Source organism: Taudactylus pleione, unplaced genomic scaffold (genome assembly GCF_031769625.1).
Source record: "Taudactylus pleione unplaced genomic scaffold, aTauple2 ptg000408l, whole genome shotgun sequence".
NCBI lineage: Eukaryota > Metazoa > Chordata > Amphibia > Anura > Myobatrachidae > Taudactylus > Taudactylus pleione.
The window spans coordinates 8,478,909-8,498,326 of NW_028284810.1; the positions used below are offsets into that span (position 1 = coordinate 8,478,909).

Here is a 19,418-nt window from a genome sequence, read left to right on the forward strand (position 1 = left end):
CCTGTTCCCTCCGGTCTCCCTTCTTCCACGGGTAATCCGGAAATTCAAACAGGAAGGAGGGACGCTTCTGTTGATAGCTCCCGCGTGGCCCAGACGGCACTGGTTCTCAGACCTTCAGGGTCTGTCCGTGGACAGTCCTCTGCGGTTGCCGCTACGACCGGACCTTCTGTCTCAGGGTCCTTGTCTTCACCCGGACCTGACTCGGCTGTCTTTGGCGGCGTGGCTGTTGAGACGGCCATGCTGAGGTCCTGGGGGTTTGCCAGCTCTGTGGTGCGTACCATGTTACGAGCTCGGAAACCGTCTTCCGCGAGGATATACCATCGCGTGTGGCATACGTTCTTCCAGTGGTGTCGACCGAGAGGTTATGCACCGCGGGAGTTTCGTCTGTCTCGGATTCTCGCCTTCCTGCAAGCGGGACTAGATCATGGGCTTCGCCTTGCTTCTTTGAAGGTACAGGTTTCGGCCCTATCTGTCTGGTTTCACCGTAGGATTGCTACAATCCCGGATGTGCGCACCTTTATGCAAGGTGTTCTCCGTATTCAGCCGCCCTTTGTTCCACCTGTGGCGCCTTGGGATTTGGCTGTGGTCCTGAGGGCTCTCCAAGGACTGCCGTTTGAACCACTGGGCTCAGTGGATATTAAATGGCTAACAGCTAAGACTGTTTTCCTTCTGGCCGTTGCTTCAGCCAGACGTGTTTCTGAGTTAGGGGCTCTTTCTTGTAGACCCCCTTTCTTGGTTTTTCATGGGAACAGGGCAGTGCTCCGCACTCGGCCCGAGTTTCTTCCCAAAGTTGTTTCCCAGTTTCATGTTAACGAGGAAATAGTTGTTCCGGCCTTTAACTCACCGGGTCTTTCCGTGGGTGAGGCCTCTTTGGATGTTGTGCGGGCCTTAAGGACTTATGTTGACCGCACTTCTTTGTTTAGGAAGTCGGACGCTTTGTTGTCCTCTATGGCTTCTGTAAAAAGGGTTGGCCTGCTTCAAAGCAAACTTTGGCAGCCTGGATCCTCATGAAGGCCTACCGGTCCCTCCTTCTCTGAAGGCTCATTCCACTAGGTCTGTGGGTCCTTCGTGGGCAGCTCGACGTGGGGCCTCGGCAGTTCAGATCTGCAAGGCTGCTACGTGGTCTTCTGTCCATACCTTCGTGAGGTATTACAGGTTTGACACCTTCGCCTCTCAGGATGCTTCCTTCGGGCGGCGGATTCTCCTTTCTGCACAGGAGCGTCCCCACCCTTAAAGGATACTGCTTTGGGACATCCCCAAGGTATCCTGTGGATACCCTATGGACCCTGAAGTAGAAAATATGAGATATGGTAAGAACTTACCCTTGTTATCTCTATTTCTACGAAGTCCATAGGGTTCCACAGGACTCCCGCCCTGTCGCACCTGTGCTGCAGATGGGCTTTGCTCTGGTCACCGGTTTTCCGTCTCCCTCTGGTGAGAATGTGATTCTTGTATGTGTCCAGATCTTTGTTCTCTCTCTTCCTTCTCCTCCTCCGGCCTATGGCTTGGTAACTAACTGAGGTGCCTTGGCCCGGGGGCGGGGTATAGGAGGGGGACCTAGTGCATCCTGGGAGGCTGAAAGCTTAACTCTTTGGTGCCCTGCGACTGACGTCACACCTATACCCAAGGTATCCTGTGGAACCCTATGGACTTCGTAGAAATAGAGATAACAAGGGTAAGTTCTTACCATATCTCATATTATATGTGTTTTTATTAATATTGGCGCATAAGGAGCTTTAACTACATTTTGTCTAAGCCAGACCCACTCTCCAGTATATAAGATCCATCCATTTCCCAATGCAATTCATAAGGGTCATTTAAGATTTGGCTGTTTGTAACAAGATGATAAATCTAATATATCACTCTTCCCTCATGTGCTTCTCTTTACATTTTCTTCTACTCCTTTCTCCCCATAAGGGCACCCAACACTTGACTGCAGCGCTTTAATCGCTATTGCAGCAATGTATATAAATGGTGTCCTTGTCCTGCACTGTAATGTACTGTAAGTTACTTGTTTCTTGTTCACTTACTTGTTTTATGTACAATTTAAGGCTCTGCGGAACACTTGTGGCGCCATATAAATAAAGAATAATAATATCGAACCTTTGGAAGACACGCCTGAGTGACACAGTGATTCCAACGGGTTGGGTACAGGATGCCGGCACTCGGGATACCGGTGGTCAAAATCCCGACGCCAGCATCTCGACAGTCTTATGATACCGACACCTGTCGGTAGGTATCTTAAACCTCCCTCCCCAGTGTCTGAGCCTAACCTCCCCCCCTAGTGCCTAAATCTAACCTTCCTCTACCCGCAACCTAACCCTCTCCCCCTAGTGCCTAACCCTCCCCCTAGTGCCAACCCCTAACCCTCCCCCCAACCCCACTAGTTACCTTTGGGGTGCCAGCACAGGAATTATGACAGGTGTCGGGATTCCGGCACTGGTACTGTAAGCGCCGGCATTCTCTGTGTCGGGATACTGAACATATCCCGATTCCCACACAATGGCCTGGGTATTGGAAAAAGTTGAAGTGCGCAGGTGATGCAGTCGACATCTCGGCTTGCGGGATGCCAACGGTCTGAATACTGGCGCCGAAATCCTTACAGGTCAGGATCCCGGCACCATTATCCCGACCGCCGGTACCCCGAAGATAGTATCGGAGTGTTAGGGGGAGGTTAGCGTTAGGCATTAGGGAGAGGGTTAGGGTTAGGCATCGGGGAGGGACAGTTAGGATTAGGGTGCGGAGAGGGCATGGGAGGTTAGGTTTAGACACTAGGGGGGGAAGTTGGGTATAGGCAGCGGGAAGGGGTGTTAGGTTTAGGGTGCAGGGAGGGAGTGGTTAGGTTTAGGCACTAGGGGGATAGCTTAGGGTTAGGCACCGGAGAGGGGGGGTTAGGGGGAGACTTACCATTACTTTCTATGGGTTTCGAAATCTTGGCTGTCGGGATGCCGCTGTCGGTATTCTGTACAGTGGCATCCCGACAGCTGGAATTTCATACTGAATCCGTGTGCAGTGCGGTATATAGATAAATATTGGATAAAACAAGAGTTGGGAGTGTGAAGCGATCTTGCAATGTGAGGAACTTTAAAGTCCACAAAGTCCCACAGAAAATGGATATTGTGTTTAATCCAGTACCCGAACTATTCAAGGTGGAGGCCAGGTTCGAATTTTGGATTGCTCCATAAAGGGGTCATTAAGTTAGCAGAGAGTAATCGTTCAGTACAGACACAGCGGCGGTCCTATGTGTTGAGCGAAAACCTTAGTGCAGGAAGCTGTTTAATTATTATTAACATTTTAATTTTTTAATCACTGTGAGCATATATTGTGGTTTAATCCAGAGGAGTGAGTATAGAATATTTATTTCATTCTGTTGTAAATTTCCCTTTTGAAGGTAAATTGAAGTTCAGACTAGCAGTTCTTCATGGGTGACACCAGAGTATTTGGAACATACTTGTATATTTCTTTTTCAAGTGCTCACATGAGCTAAAAGCCCAATGGGGTTTTGAAATTCCGAAGTCTCTTGACAGATATGGCAACAGGCGTGTGTACATGTATTATTTTAATTTGTCTGCTGTATTGACTCTATGGATACATTTTTACTGCATAAACATATTAAGACTAATATACCATTTTGTTATAATAATTGTCTATCATTTCTTAAAAAATATCTGTTCTAGGTAAATGACAAAAGTACAATATTTATGTATATCCATGTAATCCATTATACAGTAATAATTGGTGGTACACATAAAGGGGAAAGGACTGGAATGCACTTCCGTTAAGAAGCTATATGCACAAATATTGTATGGCTCATGCCTCATTGGTGTCACTATTTCAATTGATGGGCTGCATTTCATTTATTGGGGTTGTAACTGGTTTCTAATGAGGTATATGCACTAAAGCCCCCATACACGGTGCGTTGTAGCACCCGATCCGACGGATTGGTATATCGCTGCTATAATGTACAGTGTGTGGGCATGATATCATCCAGTGCGCGCTCCCGTGGGGTCGTACATCGCACCTCCAGATCTTACTGCATGTTCACTTGATCTGGGGATGTGATGTACGATCCCATGCAGTGCTATGCGGGGGTGGGAGGGGGTGCCGGCATATCGGGCGGTCAGGCAGCGTATCACTCCATGTGTGGGGACCATCCGATGTCGGCCATCGGATCGGCCGTTGTGTCACAAGGTGCATATCGCACCGTGTATTTTGCTGCCAATTTTGTCAAATAGTTCTAATATAGAAATTGATTGCATCATTCTCTGTATCATGTCCAAGAGTTCAGTCTTCTGGTGACCACGGCAGGAATGTGGCTGTGCTCATCTTCCATAAGCACTCCTTGTTCTCAAGCCATTGTACCATATGCCAATCTGTTGGATACATGGCGGCAGGATAAAGCAGTTTGTGGCAAGAGCAAGTATGAAATGCTCAAGAAAATTATTCAAGGGTGGCTGGAATAGGGTTAAACTTTTGCAGATATTTAAAGAGGTCAATAAATTCGTATTCTGCAACTACAAGTGGGAAAAATGAAAGGGGCTGCCCTGCTATACTCTTCTTTATATATGTACTCTTCACATATAGGCCCCCATTTACTAACGAGTTTTATCACCAAAACGAGTGATAACTTTCACTGTGTATGATAAATGGTGCTCCAGCCAATCAGCTCCCAACTGTCATTTTTCTAACAGTTGACAGCTGATTGGCTGGAGCACCATTTATCATACACAGTGACATTTATCACTCATTTTGGTGATAAAACTTGTTGGTAAATGAGGCCCATAGATTGATCCTTTCAGTTTCCATAAGAAAACACCTTGTTTTGTACCCTCGGGTACTTGTTTGCTAATAACAGGAAATATGACATTCCAAGTCATTATTTCAAGTTTGCAAATTATCGCTGGGGTGAATAGTGCAGACATAGACTGTGGCAGTAGTGGTATGAATTATACGTGTCCTAGTTTGTGTACACGGAAAGTGTGACATCTATTGACCGCTATCTGTCAGTGGCGTAACAGCTGTTCTGCGCACTGTGAGCAGAGCAATCAGCCCCCTGCTCCTCTGGGCAGGTTGGTAGTGAGCAGCAAGTAGATAGGACAAACGACTTTTCCATAACCATTTTTATTGCACTTGGATTGCACCACAGTGGAACTTACAGCTGTCGCAAGACCTGCTCCTATTTCTACTGGGCTCAGGGGGACACACTGAAACAACATAGACGCATTCTCATTCATTTATTTCTTTTCTTGCTTTTTGCCCCTTCTCCATTTTCAAAACAAACATTTTCTTTCCTCCTTGGAGAAGGCTGGACTATCCTAAAAATACACAGCTTTGTATGTAAATAGATGAGGGCTGATTATATGCTGGGACTACAGCCAAGGTTTGAGAGAGCCTCAGGGTGTTTTACATTTAAAATGTGATGTCTGACAGGATCAGTGTGTCTGTCTTAACCCTGTAGTGGAATGGCATTGATCTTGCAGCAGGAATGGAGCTGGTAACACAACACAGGCGACACTGTAATGCTATGCACTAACACACATCCCCGGCCCTTTATAAAATTAGGAATTTGATGGTATGTTGTGTGAATATGAATCTCCAAGGCTGACTTCGCAAGGTGAAAGGGTTAAGACAGCTTCTTGATTAGCATGAGACTGGGTTGGCTGTCTTGCTTCCTGCCCTTCAATAGCTTTTCACTGCATTCAAAGGCACAGAGCCATTCAACAGAGGACAGAGCAGGCTTTGCAGCGCTGGGAATACCTGGAAGCAAACTGTTTGGGTCTAATTGTATTGTAGACCACTAAGCTTGCACTAGCGGCCTGGAGAGAGCATTAGAAAAAAAAGAATATGAGCAGTGGCAGGAAAAGGCTACCAGTGGAACCAGCGGAGGGGAGAGACACTGACCAGCAAACCTAGGATTTCTCCTTTTTATCACTGTGAAAATCATGGTAGGCGCGTGTCTGGGATGTGATGCCATGGGGAGCTTTTGCACGCCCAGTGTGTAAGGAACAGCTGTGTGGCTGTGAAGAATGAATATTGTCCCTTGATTACTGCAATGCCGATTTAGATTGCCTCATTGATTCGCTTCACGGAACCTGATAGGTGAAGAGAGGAGGAAAAAAAAAAATCTACTCTCGTCGTCATCGCCTCCTCATTTTAATTCCACAACCATTGGGATATTGACAGTGGGTTGTTTTTTTTTTTTTCCACAAGATCTTAGGTGCGAGGGTTCATGTTGCAACCAAATTCTGTGGGTGTTATTCCCAGTATTTGCTTGGTTCTTTTGTGTTGTGCCTCACAGTTGGCTAAGCAGCCCTATGCTGAATCAAGCTATTGTTTGGGATCTCAGAGCTTTCACGCTACAAATCTCTGCTCACTCCCCCTCCCCTTCTTTGGCTGAGAAGCCACATAATGTGCCTTTCCTCCACATGAATCTGGAAGCTATAAGCTGGATTGATTGCAAATGAAGTGTAATGCATTGTGGGACGTGTGTAAAATTGGATCATTCGAGGGAGAAAACGAACGGACCTGCAGCTGGCTTCCTAGAAGAGGTAGCAGCAAAATGTTTGCCGCCCATGCTCAAGCTGTGTGCTTAATGTTTTGATGAGAAAAAGGGAACAGCGGTGAGGCCTGTGTCATGCAGCTGGACAATTAGGCTTCAGGTAGCCTCACAATGAAGAAGACTCGGAGTACAACCTTACGCCGGGCTTGGCCTAGTGCTGATTTCTCTGACCGGGCCTCAGACCGCATGAGGTCCCGTAGTGAAAAGGACTATCGCCTGCACAAACACTTTCCACCAGCTTTTATTTCCCAGGCATCACGAGGCTATATGACATCAGGTTTGTCACATTTCTTACCTCAATTCTGTACCTCACACCAGCACATAAGAATAATGGATTTTTCTTTTCTTGATATATGACAGAAAAAAATCTGAAATCAAAGGAACTATCCATTCATTGTATTCTATCTATCTATCTATCTATCTATCTATCTATCTATCTATCTATCTATCTCCATCTATCTATCCATCTATCTTAATATGGAGTTGCCTGTTCTATGTATACAATGTATAGGTGTATGTGTTTACACAGTGATATGAATTCTATATATTTTGGTGCTTGTGCCTACATCCACCATTTTGTACATCACTAACATTCTGTGTTAGGCCTCACAATATGGTGTTATTTGGCAAATAATGTATGCAGTACATCTAGATCTCCGGTTCAGCGACAGAATTGCTGGCCGCACTGGCCACACACACAGGAGCCCCTCCGCTCACCCTGTGTTTCAGCTTTCTTTTCTCTCTCTGTCTGTCTAAGGTATTTGCAGCTGGATGCCTAGTACTTACAATATGGTATAGAAAGAACACTGCACATAATCTATGGGCATCGTATATGATCTGACAGCCTCACACATATCTGTTATGCTGAGACACCAACATGGACATTTGCTGGAGTACAGGCTTTCCCTCTGCTGCAGAAATGGTGCAGTCATAGTCTTACAGAGAGAAAGACCTATACAAATCTGCAAGTTAAAGGAAGAAAAAGCCAAGATAAGCTCTTTCTTATGTGTATGGTTTGAGATTGTTTTCTTTATTTCAGCATTACTGCAAGATGCTATGGATACATGCTAGTTTAATTTATATGGGAGAGTGGGGGCAGGCATGCTTAAGCAATGACCAAAATCTATTTAAGGACTGCTGCGTAATCTTAATGCAAAGCAGCTCTGGGCTGCAGAAAGGAATGGTGGTTTTGCTTCCCATAGCTAGACTGTATTCTGATCAACCTGAGTATATGCATTGGAAACCTATTTGGCAAGGCCTCGTCTGAATCTTTAGATTAATCTGTGTATTTCACAAATAAAGTTTAATGAATGTCACTGGATTGAGACATATATATATATATATATATATATATATATATATGTATGTATCTATATATATATTGTCAGGGCTACACTCTGTTGTGAAAGGTGCAGGGCCTCTTCATAATAATATTAGTTACACATGCGACCTGACTTTAAATGGTCTTTCTGTCATTTTCATGAGAGATGGCATCCCTACTTGTCCCCCAGCCCCCCAAATGATGGCTTATAATACATTTATGTTACAAGAAATTTTAGCAAATTTCCCCTGCAAATACACTTTTACAATGACTTGCTTGTCAGTCTTCATAATAGGACTTGTATGACTTGTTAATTTCTCTCAGAGGGTATAAGTAATGTGGGAACATGTTAGGCCTGCTGTGTATCCTGTTGGAAGTCTATCCCCTTCCACTAACATCGGAGATTTATGTCTTTAGCCTATCATGATTTTATATTATATCCAAGGAATATTTAATTGATGCATGTGGGCCTGGTGCAATGCTATTGGCATTTGATATGTAATAGTTATACAGTTGGCTGGGCAGTGCATGTATATTGCAATGATTTAACTGAGATTTATTTTTCCAACTGCACATTTTGGCAAACACAGAAATGCACCAAATGCAGAATTACCTGTCTCTCCAGATCATCCGACTCCCAACATATATCAGGATTTTCTTCTTATTTATTTTTTTTAATTTAGTATTAGATTCAAATATGGCTGCCAGTGCATCAGAAGAAAGACACAACTTCAAGTCCCAATGACGTAACGTTCTCTTGACCACTGGAGTGAGCCTGACTCAGCTATATTGAGGAATGGTGTATAATTATTGCACTAGTTAAAAAACAGGAGCACTGGCAGTGTGGATCATGTAACATGGACCAGTGGTTTTATCACAACAATAGTCCATCTACATCTCCTCATAAATAAATGATCAGCTACCTCTGTATGGTTCTGTAACATGAAATCCTTTTTCAAATTACTTTTTAGTAGCAGTGGCCTTTTTTTTCCTTTGTATATTTGATTACAGTGATTCTGGTATGTATCTAATTGTTTTTGACACATATTTTTGCAGCTGCAGAATTTATTTTAACAATGCTATGAATCCATAAGAGCAGAAAATAAGTCACTATTTTGTAAATGCATAGGCTTGTCCTATCCACTTGTGAATTGTTATAATATGATAACTGAAGTGTTTCTAAAATGCTCATCTGCCAATCTGTGTCCCTCCTTGATGCTGACATGTGAGAAAGCCTTGTGTCCTGTGAATGGGCAGCGATGTGTGCAGGGATAAAGTGGTGGTGGGTGTAGGGGTGTCTGTAATGAGTTTATTTCTGTGGTGTAGAAAAATGAAGGATTTACAACATTGGTTTTGTTTGTGGTAAAAATCTTTCATTCTCTTCAAATAAGAAGCACACATTTACAGTGATTAAAAGCATTTGAGGATATCTCATCATTGTACCTGAGGCTAGGTAGAGATCTTCATCAGGTCTTCCAAGTTAGTTGATGCTATATCCAAGTTGGCAGAAGGACCTCTGACGTCACAACTATGTGACCGCTACGCCAGGGAGAGAGAGAGAGACAGGTGAGCTACCACTTTTATTGGTAATATTAACCTGTGGGAATATTAACCTGTGTCGAGCAATGCAAGCTACCATACCAGAAGCGTGGTAAGCATAGCGAGCCCACAAGGACACCATGTTCTGAACCTTGCTCCTCCCCCTGTTGTCGCGGGTCACATAGTTGTTACGTCAGAGGTCCTGCAGAACACTTAATATTAGACCTATACCTGCCATGGTGATTTTGTACACCCCAGTGTAAATATCCATTTTTCTGCACAGCACTGAGATCTTGTGTTCAATTCCCAACAAGGGCCTATCTTTGCGGAGTTTTTATGTTCTGCCTATGATTGCGTGGGTTTGCTCTGGTTTCTTCCCACAATCCAAAAACATGGCGGCAGGTTAGTTGGACTAGTCTAAAAATGAAACCTAGTGTCTATGGGACCGATTCAGTTCAGCGCGCTGTTGATAGCGCCGGGAAGGTGTTCCCGGGAGCTGTTCAATTCTCTACGCTGTTAGGTCGAATAAAGGATTTCTTCTTGCACCCTCAGGAGCAGAAATCTGACTAAAGTGCCGGCCGCGAGGCTGTCGGCTTAGCACTTTAGTTGGAGAATGGCGGTTCTCGCGACTAAACACCTAGGTTAACTCACGAGAACCAGCATTCGCCGACTTAAGTTGTTATAGTCATACTAAACTGCAAGGTGAATTGAATAGCTTCGGGACCAACTTCCCCGCGCTATTCACCTCGCTGTGAATTCAATCGCCCCTTATGTGTACATGTGGTAGGGAATATAGATTGTAATCTCCACTAGGGCCGGGATGTGAATAACCAAATATTCTCTGTAAAGTGTGACGGAAAATGTGTGCGCTATATAAATAACTGCAGATAAATACTAGGTCATTCTAGCTTTTAAACCTGAATCTGAATGCAGAAATGCTTGTTGGCTATTTTTTTATTTTACTTTTTAAACTCAGTAGCCAATTTGGCCCTGAACTTTCACTTTCAATATATACAATTCACTATGAGCATTTGTCAATAGTATCAGCTGGTAATCTATACTTTACTATGCACGCATATGTTCTGCATACTTTCCTGTACACTTTAACTAGTACTGTACCATTGTGTATTATTATAACTTTTCACCTATAATAAATTTCATTTTTTTTTTATTGTCCTTTTACTTAAAATAAGTATCAATCATTCACAGCCGCAGTTTGTTGGCCACGCACCACAGTATTGCTAAACTAACCCCAATGTCCGCAAGTATGGGGGACCAAAACACTTGCATGCTCTTACAAGAAAGTCCATTGCAAAATGTTTCCCTTGAATACATAATGTAAGGAGTTCAACTTTGGCTTCAAGTACCCCAACATGTCACATTTTGAGGTTTTCCTCAATTTTGCACAGATGAACAATTTACCTCTGTCCTACAGAGAGACATTCTCAAAGTATCACCTGTTGGTGTAAGCTGATTCCATGCTTCTTATGGTTCATGTCCAGTCTTGTACAATCGCCTTAGAGTTACAGCGCTTAGGTCTGTGTTTTTGTCCTGGGTGTTATTGTCTTTATTAGCCTCATCTTTTCTTTTTTCAACTGAGCAGTGTTGCATACTCTGACCTTATGGCCTTTTTTGACCTTGATTGTTCGCTTTCTAATTTTGTACGCTTCGGATTGTGTGTGTATGCCTCAGCCTACCTGACCTCTATCACCCTTGTGTTTGTTGATGGTTGTAGCCCTGTTGGTCAGTAACTATATCTACTTGTTCAAGGTCTGTGGGAAACCAAGTATAGTTGCACACATGAGGCAAAATGGATTTGGTAAAGGAGAGGAATAGGTAACAACTAATCTGGCCATAATGACCGACCTACCATTATAGTTGATGTTGAGAAACAAGGGCCTGATGAATATGTTTATTTGACACCTGCATTTGTGGCCAATATTCAGCCAATCAATTCATTAGGAACCAGTCACATGACTGAGGCATAAGTCACTTTGTGCAGTAACTGGTTCTTAACATATAATAGGCCGTATTCTTATTAATACTGGTTTAGCCTATAAAATGTCTTTCTCCAATGGAAGTAGCAGTTTCAGAATCTGTTGAACACCTATACAGTACATTCTTTGAGGTCGATTCAGTTCAGCGGGAGTTGAATAGTGCCGGGAAGTTGGTCCCGGAGCTATTCAATTCAGCGCACTGTTTAGTCTAACTATTACAAGTTAAGTTGGAGAATGCCGGTTCTCGCAACTTAACCTGGGTGTTTAGTCGCGAGAACTAGCATTCTCTGACTAAAGTGCCTGCCGCCATGCGGTTAGCACCACGCTGTCGAAAAACAGCTTCACGGAGGGCACTTTAGTTGGATTTCTCCTCACACCCTCAGGAGGGTGCGAGAAGAAATCGTTTAGTCGGCGGGAGGTTTTTTTTAGCGCAGCCCCAGAGCATGACCAATTTTCCTAAAATCCATATTTTTAGGAAAAATGGTTGGGAATTGCTCTGGGACCCCTGCGGCACCCCCCTAATGACTAATGAAACAAAAATGGAGGTTTCCAGTTAGCTTAAATAGTAATTACTCACCTTCCAAAGCGGTGTCTTCTTCCTGCAATGTCGGGATCCGGTCTTCTGCAACAGCCGTGTAAGTATATATGTGAGTGTGTATGTGTGTTTGTACTACTTTGTAGTAGTATGTGAGTGTGTGTAAGTATGAGTGACTGCTCGTTGTGTGTAACCGCCCTGGAGGCAGCATCAAGGAGAACTACATCTCCCAGCAGCCCCATTCCTGATGCAAAGATGGAGGGGAGATGACCGGGAGCCGAGGAGACCACCAGACCGGTAAAGCTGGGTACAAACTGGATCGATGTTGGGCCGATTTGCCGTTTTGTAATGACAAATCTCCTACATAGCTGCCCTGTTTCGGGAAACTGACGCCGTCGCCGCCCCCAATTGGCAGCAGACTGTCAATCATTGACAGTCTGCTGCCGCTTTGCTTGCGTTCATGCAGGACCCGTACTGCACTAGCCTGCAGGCAAGCAGCGCGATTTAGCCCGTAGATTTAGAGCACCAATAATTTACCCTAGTTTTGCCTCTTAAATTTATGCTGCTCTAAATCAATGTTTAAATTTCTGAAATTACGCTAGTGCCTGCCACTCGCCAGCTATTACATTGGGGCAATTGTCTTGTTTTTACGGGATGCAGTTCTATTGCCGACTGACAGAATCCCGACGCTGGAAGCCCGTCCTGGTACTAGAGATAGGCGTCTAAATCCAGAAGCCTATCTTTAGCCAAATGCCAAAATCCTGACGCATAGCATCCTGAACGAAGGTAAGCGGGGAATCGTAGCATGTAGCCGCGGTGGGGGTAGGGTTAGGTTCAGGCACGCCCCCTGGGAGGGTTAGGCTAGGAGGAGGGGGGTTAGGCACCACTGGGAGGAGGTTAGGTCTAGGCGCCCCCCCCCCCCCCCGGGAGGGTTAAGTTAAGGGTGCGGGGAGGGGGGGTTAAGTTTTAAGCATTCCCGTGCGGATTTGGGGGTAGGCACCACCCTGGGAGTTTTAGGGTTAGGCACCACTAAGGGAGAGTTAGAGGGGGAGAGGGGAGGGTTAGGATACTTACCTCCCCAGTCGGGATCTTCATGCTTCGGCCTTCCGGCGTCGGAATTGCATCGGCCGGGAATAGATCCAGCGGCATTACATACCGATTCCGTTTTTACACTTGAACGTATTCCTGTACCTATTTCTCATTCAGAAAAGCTCACCCTGATCCACCCAGCTACTTGTTTCCAAACACTCCTCAGATTACATCATGTTAACTCGTGCACTTATTTGTGATCTGACAACATTAGTTTTGCAGCTTCGTTCATCACTTTTATTGTTGGCCAGAGGTATAATGTACTCTCCTGTATAAATAATTATTATAATTATTATACTTTGTAAGGTCCTTATGTGGCAGCACATTACACTTAAGGGTTTTAAAGATGCTACTGCAACAAATTTTGCTAGTTTTATGATGTCACCATTTCAGAGCATGTTTTCGTCAAACTGCTTATCAATGAGCAAGAAGACTCTGACATGCAAGTAAAGAACAGGCTGTGATAATGCAACATACTGCCATTTTTACCTCCAGGTAAAAATACCATTTATCAATGGGGTACGTCTGAGGGATTCTAGTATAAACGGGTCCCGAGATTCTTCAGTTCTACAAAGCTGGTATTTTTGTTATTGCTCATTGCTAGAGGCAAGATTGCTTTTTTACTGCTCATTGCTAGATTGCTGCTGCCAGGATATGTCATTAACAAATACTAGACAACACCGGCGCTCCGATTTGTTAATAGTTTAAGGAAGCTGTTTATTAAGTGGGCAACCGTGGCCAGTCAGTTCACTGTGCAAGGAGCTCCCTGTATGTTGGGAGCTGTCTATTAGTTGCTGCTGATAGTACCTAAAAAATATGTGGCACAGTGAGGCTTTGGTTTAGGTGTTAGTGAGTACTAACGGGCGTCATTATAGTAGTAGTCACCAACTGCAGGCATGAATTGCACACTAGACACTAAACTGGAGACCTGCTTTAATTATTAGCCACAAGACTGAAAGGTTACATTATTAACCATAACATTGGTTAACTCATTTATTTGCTTCAAAGAAGATGGGAGGCATGCTTTATTTACTAGCAACACTAGCCACAAAACTGGATCCCTGCTTTATTTACTAGCAACACTAGCCACAAAACTGGATCCCTGCTTTATTTACTAGCAACACTAGCCACAAAACTGGATCCCTGCTTTATTTACTAGCAACACTCACCACAAAATTGGAGGCCTGCTTTATTTACTAGCAACATTAGCCACAAAACTGGATCCCTGCTTTATTTACTAGCAACATTAGCCACACAACTGGATGCCTGCTTCATTTACTAGCAACACTAGCCACACAACTGGATGCCTGCTTTATTTACTAGCAGCACTAGCCACACAACTGGATGCCTGCTTCATTTACTAGCAACACTAGCCACACAACTGGATGCCTGCTTTATTTACTAGCAGCACTAGCCACACAACTGGATGCCTGCTTCATTTACTAGCAACACTAGCCACAAAACTGGATCCCTGCTTTATTTACTAGCAACACTAGCCACAAAACTGGATCCCTGCTTTATTTACTAGCAACACTAGCCACACAACTGGAGGTCTGCTTTATTTACTATGCAACAAATGGCCACTGGACAGAATGGACTTTGTGTTATTACTTGCTCTCTATGACAGATGTATTTCTCAGTGTCTGCTCTTTAGTCTGTGCCATTTTTAATTTGTGTGTACAGCGAGAGACTTTGAGGGCTGCACGTGACCCACTGGATGCCTGTTGCCCATGATTAATAATGGCCTTATAGAAGCCCCTTCTCTATCACAACACATGCTCAGGAAATATGGAGTTGTAACTTACAATGTCACTATGAAATAATCTAACATCATTTTCTATAAATTGTTAGGTACAGGGTCATGGTAGCAATTTACTCACAGCATAATGGAAGTGCGTGTCCCAGTGGAGAACATCTCTGCTGGAAGGAATAGGTATAATATCACGGCTGTCGGGATGCTGCTGGTCACAATACCGACAGCAGAATCCCCACACCCATAGCAAGTGATGGTAAGTATTTTCCCTACCCTGACCGCCCTCCCCGGTGCCTAAACCTAACCCCCCTTCCTATTGCCTAAACCTAAACTACCCCTCCCCGTCCCCTAATCCTAATCCTAACCCTCCCTGTACCTAACCCTCCCCCTAATGCCTTAACCTAACCCAGCCACCTAACGCTACCCTCCCACCGTACCCCGATACTTATCCTTCGGGATGCCGGTGGTCGGGATACTGGTGCCTGGATCCCAATCTGTCGGGATTTCGGCGCCGGTATTAGACCGTCGGCATTCCGCGCGCCGGGATGCCATCTACATTGCATGGCAGCCAAATTAATAGAGGTTTGAGGAGCAATTGATGATGCATGTTAGAGTTTACTCATTATTGCGCTGCAATACAGTGACAACCCATTGTACCACATTTTAGTAAAATATGATTTTATAATCTCAGAAATTATTATAGTATTTATTTTATAATCTCTGCATTGGACATGGGACCTGTATACTCTACACACTTGTGCTGCAAGAGCCATCCTCAGGTGTTGGTGCAAGAGCCATCCTCAGGTGTTGGTGCAAGACGTTAGCAGGAGCTAATTCACTTGCTTGCCCTGGCCTGGAGTTCTTTGTGGAGGTAAATCTACTCTTTGCATAACAAAGACAATCAAGACTGCAGATTGGAGGAAACTGTGTTTGTTAATTTATTGTGAGAAATGTAAATGTATTCTAATGGCCAGTTTTGTCATTTAACACATGGTCAATAATTAGCTGGAGGGGGTAATGGGTTCATTAAGAGCTCTGTTTGAAAAGAGAGTGAATTTGTCCTGAGGAAACTACATAAATTGTCATTGGGTGGTTTTGTGAGTTATCTAGTGACTTTCCCTCAAGCTTTCTGTAGAGTTAATGATGGAAATACATTTTAGAGCATGTAGACCTCCTTTTTTTTTTTGTTATCATTGTTTAAGTTTGGGATGTTAAGGCTGTAAAGTTAGGTACGTAAATATACTCGTAAGCAACTATGTGTAATTCATATGTGCCCCAAATTAAAGGGATGGCAAGTGTGTGTGTGTGTGTGTAATATATATATATATATATATATATATATATATGTATGTGTGTATATATATATATATATATATATATATATAAAATATACAAATTTCAGTAAGCTGCACTCAGTGGTCTTGATAAATAAAAACTCTCCACAACTCCTTTTGAGCTGTGGAGAGTTTTTATTTATCAAGATCAGTGAGTGCTGCTTACTGGAATATGTGTATGAAACACTAGCAGGCACTGTGGCAGATATACCTTTGGAAGGAGAGTGCCGCGCCATTTGGAGTTTTGTGTGCAGTGTTCACGCTGAGCGAAAAAAATTGTGGGTCCCAGGGATCCCTCACTTTATAAAAATTGGGCTCCTACACCACTTTTTCTGGGTCCTGTCACATTATGGGGGTTGAGGACAGGCAGGAGTTGGAACAGTGCTGGGGGGTATGTAGCAGTTGTGTTAGAGGGGGTTGGGTAAAGTTGGGGGTAAAGGCAGGGAGAAGTTGGGGTAGAGCTGCAGCTAGAGGGGAGTAAGGGCAGGCAGGGCTTGGGGCAGGGAGGGGTAAATGCACACAGTTGTTGAGACAGTGCTGGGGGGCAAGGAGAAGGTTAGGGACAGGCAGTGCTGGGTGTAGGGAGTGGGCAGGGGTAGATAGAAGCTAGGACAGTACCTGGGGGGCACAGAGGGGGTTAGGGGAAGTGTCGGGTCAGGATAGCAGCTGGGACAGCACTGGGGCTAGAGAAGGGGCAAGTGTAGACAGCAGCTTGGGCAGTATGGGAGGTAGAGGGGGGAAAGAGTTGTTAGCAGCTAGGGCAGTACTGGGGACAAGGAAGAGGTCAGGGGGAAGGCAATACTGGGGTTAGGGTGGGGTAAGGGTAGATAAATAGGGCAGTACTAGGGGGCAAGGAGGGGTTAGGGGAAGTAATACTGGGGGCATTACTTGGATTAGGGAGAGGTTAGCATTGCAGCTTGGGCAGAGCTGAGGGTAGGGAGGGGGTAAGGATAGACAGCACATGGGGTACAATTGATGCAGTTATCAGTCCTCCGAATGCACCCTCCTACTGTCCCTATGTAGGAATGGTACCTTAAGTAGCGGCTCTCGGGCAGTATCTTCTTATTCACAATGTCTGGCTGGGTACAGCGATATGGCGTGGTGTCAGCCGCGCGGCGATTGGCAGGAGGGCGCGGCGATTGGCCGGAGGGGACGCCGCCATGCAGGGATTGGCAGGTGAGACGGCTGCAGCACAAAACTAATCGGATCCTGCAGGATGCGCTGGCGCTGTGCCAGCGCGTCCTGCGGGATCCCATCACTTTTAAAAACTTGGTCCACAGGTTGCTGTAGCTTGTAAAAACGCTCTATAGCGCTTATTTTGCGAACCCTGGTGTGTGTGTATGTATGTGTGTGTCTGTATGTATGTGTGTATATATAATATATTTTTTTTTCACTCTAGGTGCAGGGTGCCCTCCAGCACCCTGCACCTACTCTTCCATTTCAATGCACACTTCCTGCCTGGAATAGCCAAAAATCTCTGTGGAAGAGATTAGTTACATGAAGTTCATGCAAAGTGATAACATTGTGGTATTGTGCATTTGAAAACAATCTACATTACAAATCACCTGTGTGGCAGAGCACGTAGTAAACAAATGTGTTACATAATGAGCAAATTCTTTTATAGGATTATTTTCCTAGAAAACCACCTGTGTAATGTAGCCCTTTGACAGGAGCCTCACATCACTGATCTGTGCGATTGTTTGAGTAATCCGATTCACAAAATTTTGGTATAGCTATTACTTCCTGAAATGCACCTAGACATGGACACACCGCGGGAAGCAATCGGGAAGCCGACTGCCTAAATACCGGCAGCCGGCTTCCCGACTGTCTTATCCCGGCATGAGTGAAATGCTGGGCGTCTAGATGTAGACGCCCGTATTTCCCCGACGCTGGGAGACCGGCGCCCGGCATCACGATCGTAGTGATGCCGGGCGCCGCGAGCGGACAGCCGCGGGGGGGTAGGTTAGGTTTAGGGCTCCCGGGGGGACTTAGGGTTAGGCACCCCCCCGGGAGGGTTACGGTTAGGCTAGGGGGAGGGAGGGTTAGGGTTAGGCACCCCCAGGGGGGACTTGGGGTTAGGCACCCCCCCCCCCGGGGAACTTAGGTTTAGGCAGCGGGGAAGGGGGTGGTTAGGGTTAGGCACTTAAAGGGGGAAGTTAGGTTTAGGCACCCCTAAGGAGGGTTAGGTTTAGGGGGGTTAGGTTAGTAGATACTCACCTATCCACGATCGGGATTTCCAGCGCTGTCGGGCTTCCGGTGCTTGGAACTCTGCTGATGTCGGACTGCCGCTGACGGGAATCGAACACGGCGGTATTTCATACCCATTCCCACACCGCAGCGGGCAGCAGATAAATACTCTGCACTGCTGGTAACAAGCCAATGCTCTAATTAAAAGTGTAAGCCCTCATGAGCAGGGCCATCTTCCTTTATTCTCTCCTAACACTATGGGAGGGAATTCAATTACAGACGATAATTTTTCAGGAAATTAAAACTGGATTTTAACGCTTGAATTGCCTTCGGGCAATTCAATTAGATCCCGTTTTTTATTCACCTGAAAAATTATCTGTTTTCAGGCGAATACACATAGGATCCGTGATAAGTTCCGAAAACAGATAGTTATCAGGGATTTTGTTTTCAGGGCCTGCTGAGCTCCTAATAAAATAAATGTCCGATAAGCAGCTGTCAGCAGACCAGCACACACTGCTGTGTGCAGGGCTGCAGTGGGACCAGGGAGATTGCTGCCCCGCAGCAGCAGTAGTCTCCTCTGCCTGTGCGGGGAGTGGGGGAAGTGATTACACTGATCGCTCCCCCACTCCCCGGATTTGCTCGTAGCACCCCCCCTCCTCAGTGCTGCGGCAAATAGGGGTTTTCTTGATTTTTTTCTAAGGGTGTGTGGCATAGGCCTCCCTCGATTAGGGGGTTTACACTTTTCGGGGCTAATTGAATTTGCCCGGAGTATCAGTTAGCCAGCGGTAAAGTACCGTAGCATCGTCAGGGAGAGAGAGGAGACTGCTGCTGCTCAGCGGCATCAGCCTCCCTTCCCTGCCAAGCTGACACTGCTGTGTGCTGGACTGCGGAGGGTCCAGGGAAGCTGCTGTCACTGAGCAGCAGCAGTCTCCTTTCTCTTGCTGCCCACTGTGCAGCTGCGCTAAAAAAGTTAATGCTGGCTATGATAGAAAGGTGCCAGAACACACAGTGGGCTGTGTAGCTGCAGACTGGTCAGAGTGCCCATGCTGACCGCTGTCCACAGCCGAAAGCTCCTACAATGGGCATGTGAGTGTCAGAACTGGA

At 45.3% G+C, this 19,418-nt stretch overlaps 1 protein-coding gene across 2 annotated transcripts in view; it reads left to right on the forward strand.

Moving 5' to 3' along the window:
- STOX2 (storkhead box 2) overlaps window positions 1-19,418 on the forward strand; it is a 308,412-nt gene that overhangs the window by 145,530 nt on the left and 143,464 nt on the right. The window contains exon 1 of one of the 2 annotated variants that reach the window (XM_088446976.1): window positions 6,535-6,836. The exons of the other annotated variant lie outside the window; for it this stretch is intronic. Coding sequence (XP_088303102.1) covers window positions 6,671-6,836 — 166 coding nt within the window. The 5' untranslated portion in view covers window positions 6,535-6,670. Of the gene's footprint in view, window positions 1-6,534; window positions 6,837-19,418 lie in introns of those variants that run through there. 2 annotated transcript variants of the gene reach the window in all.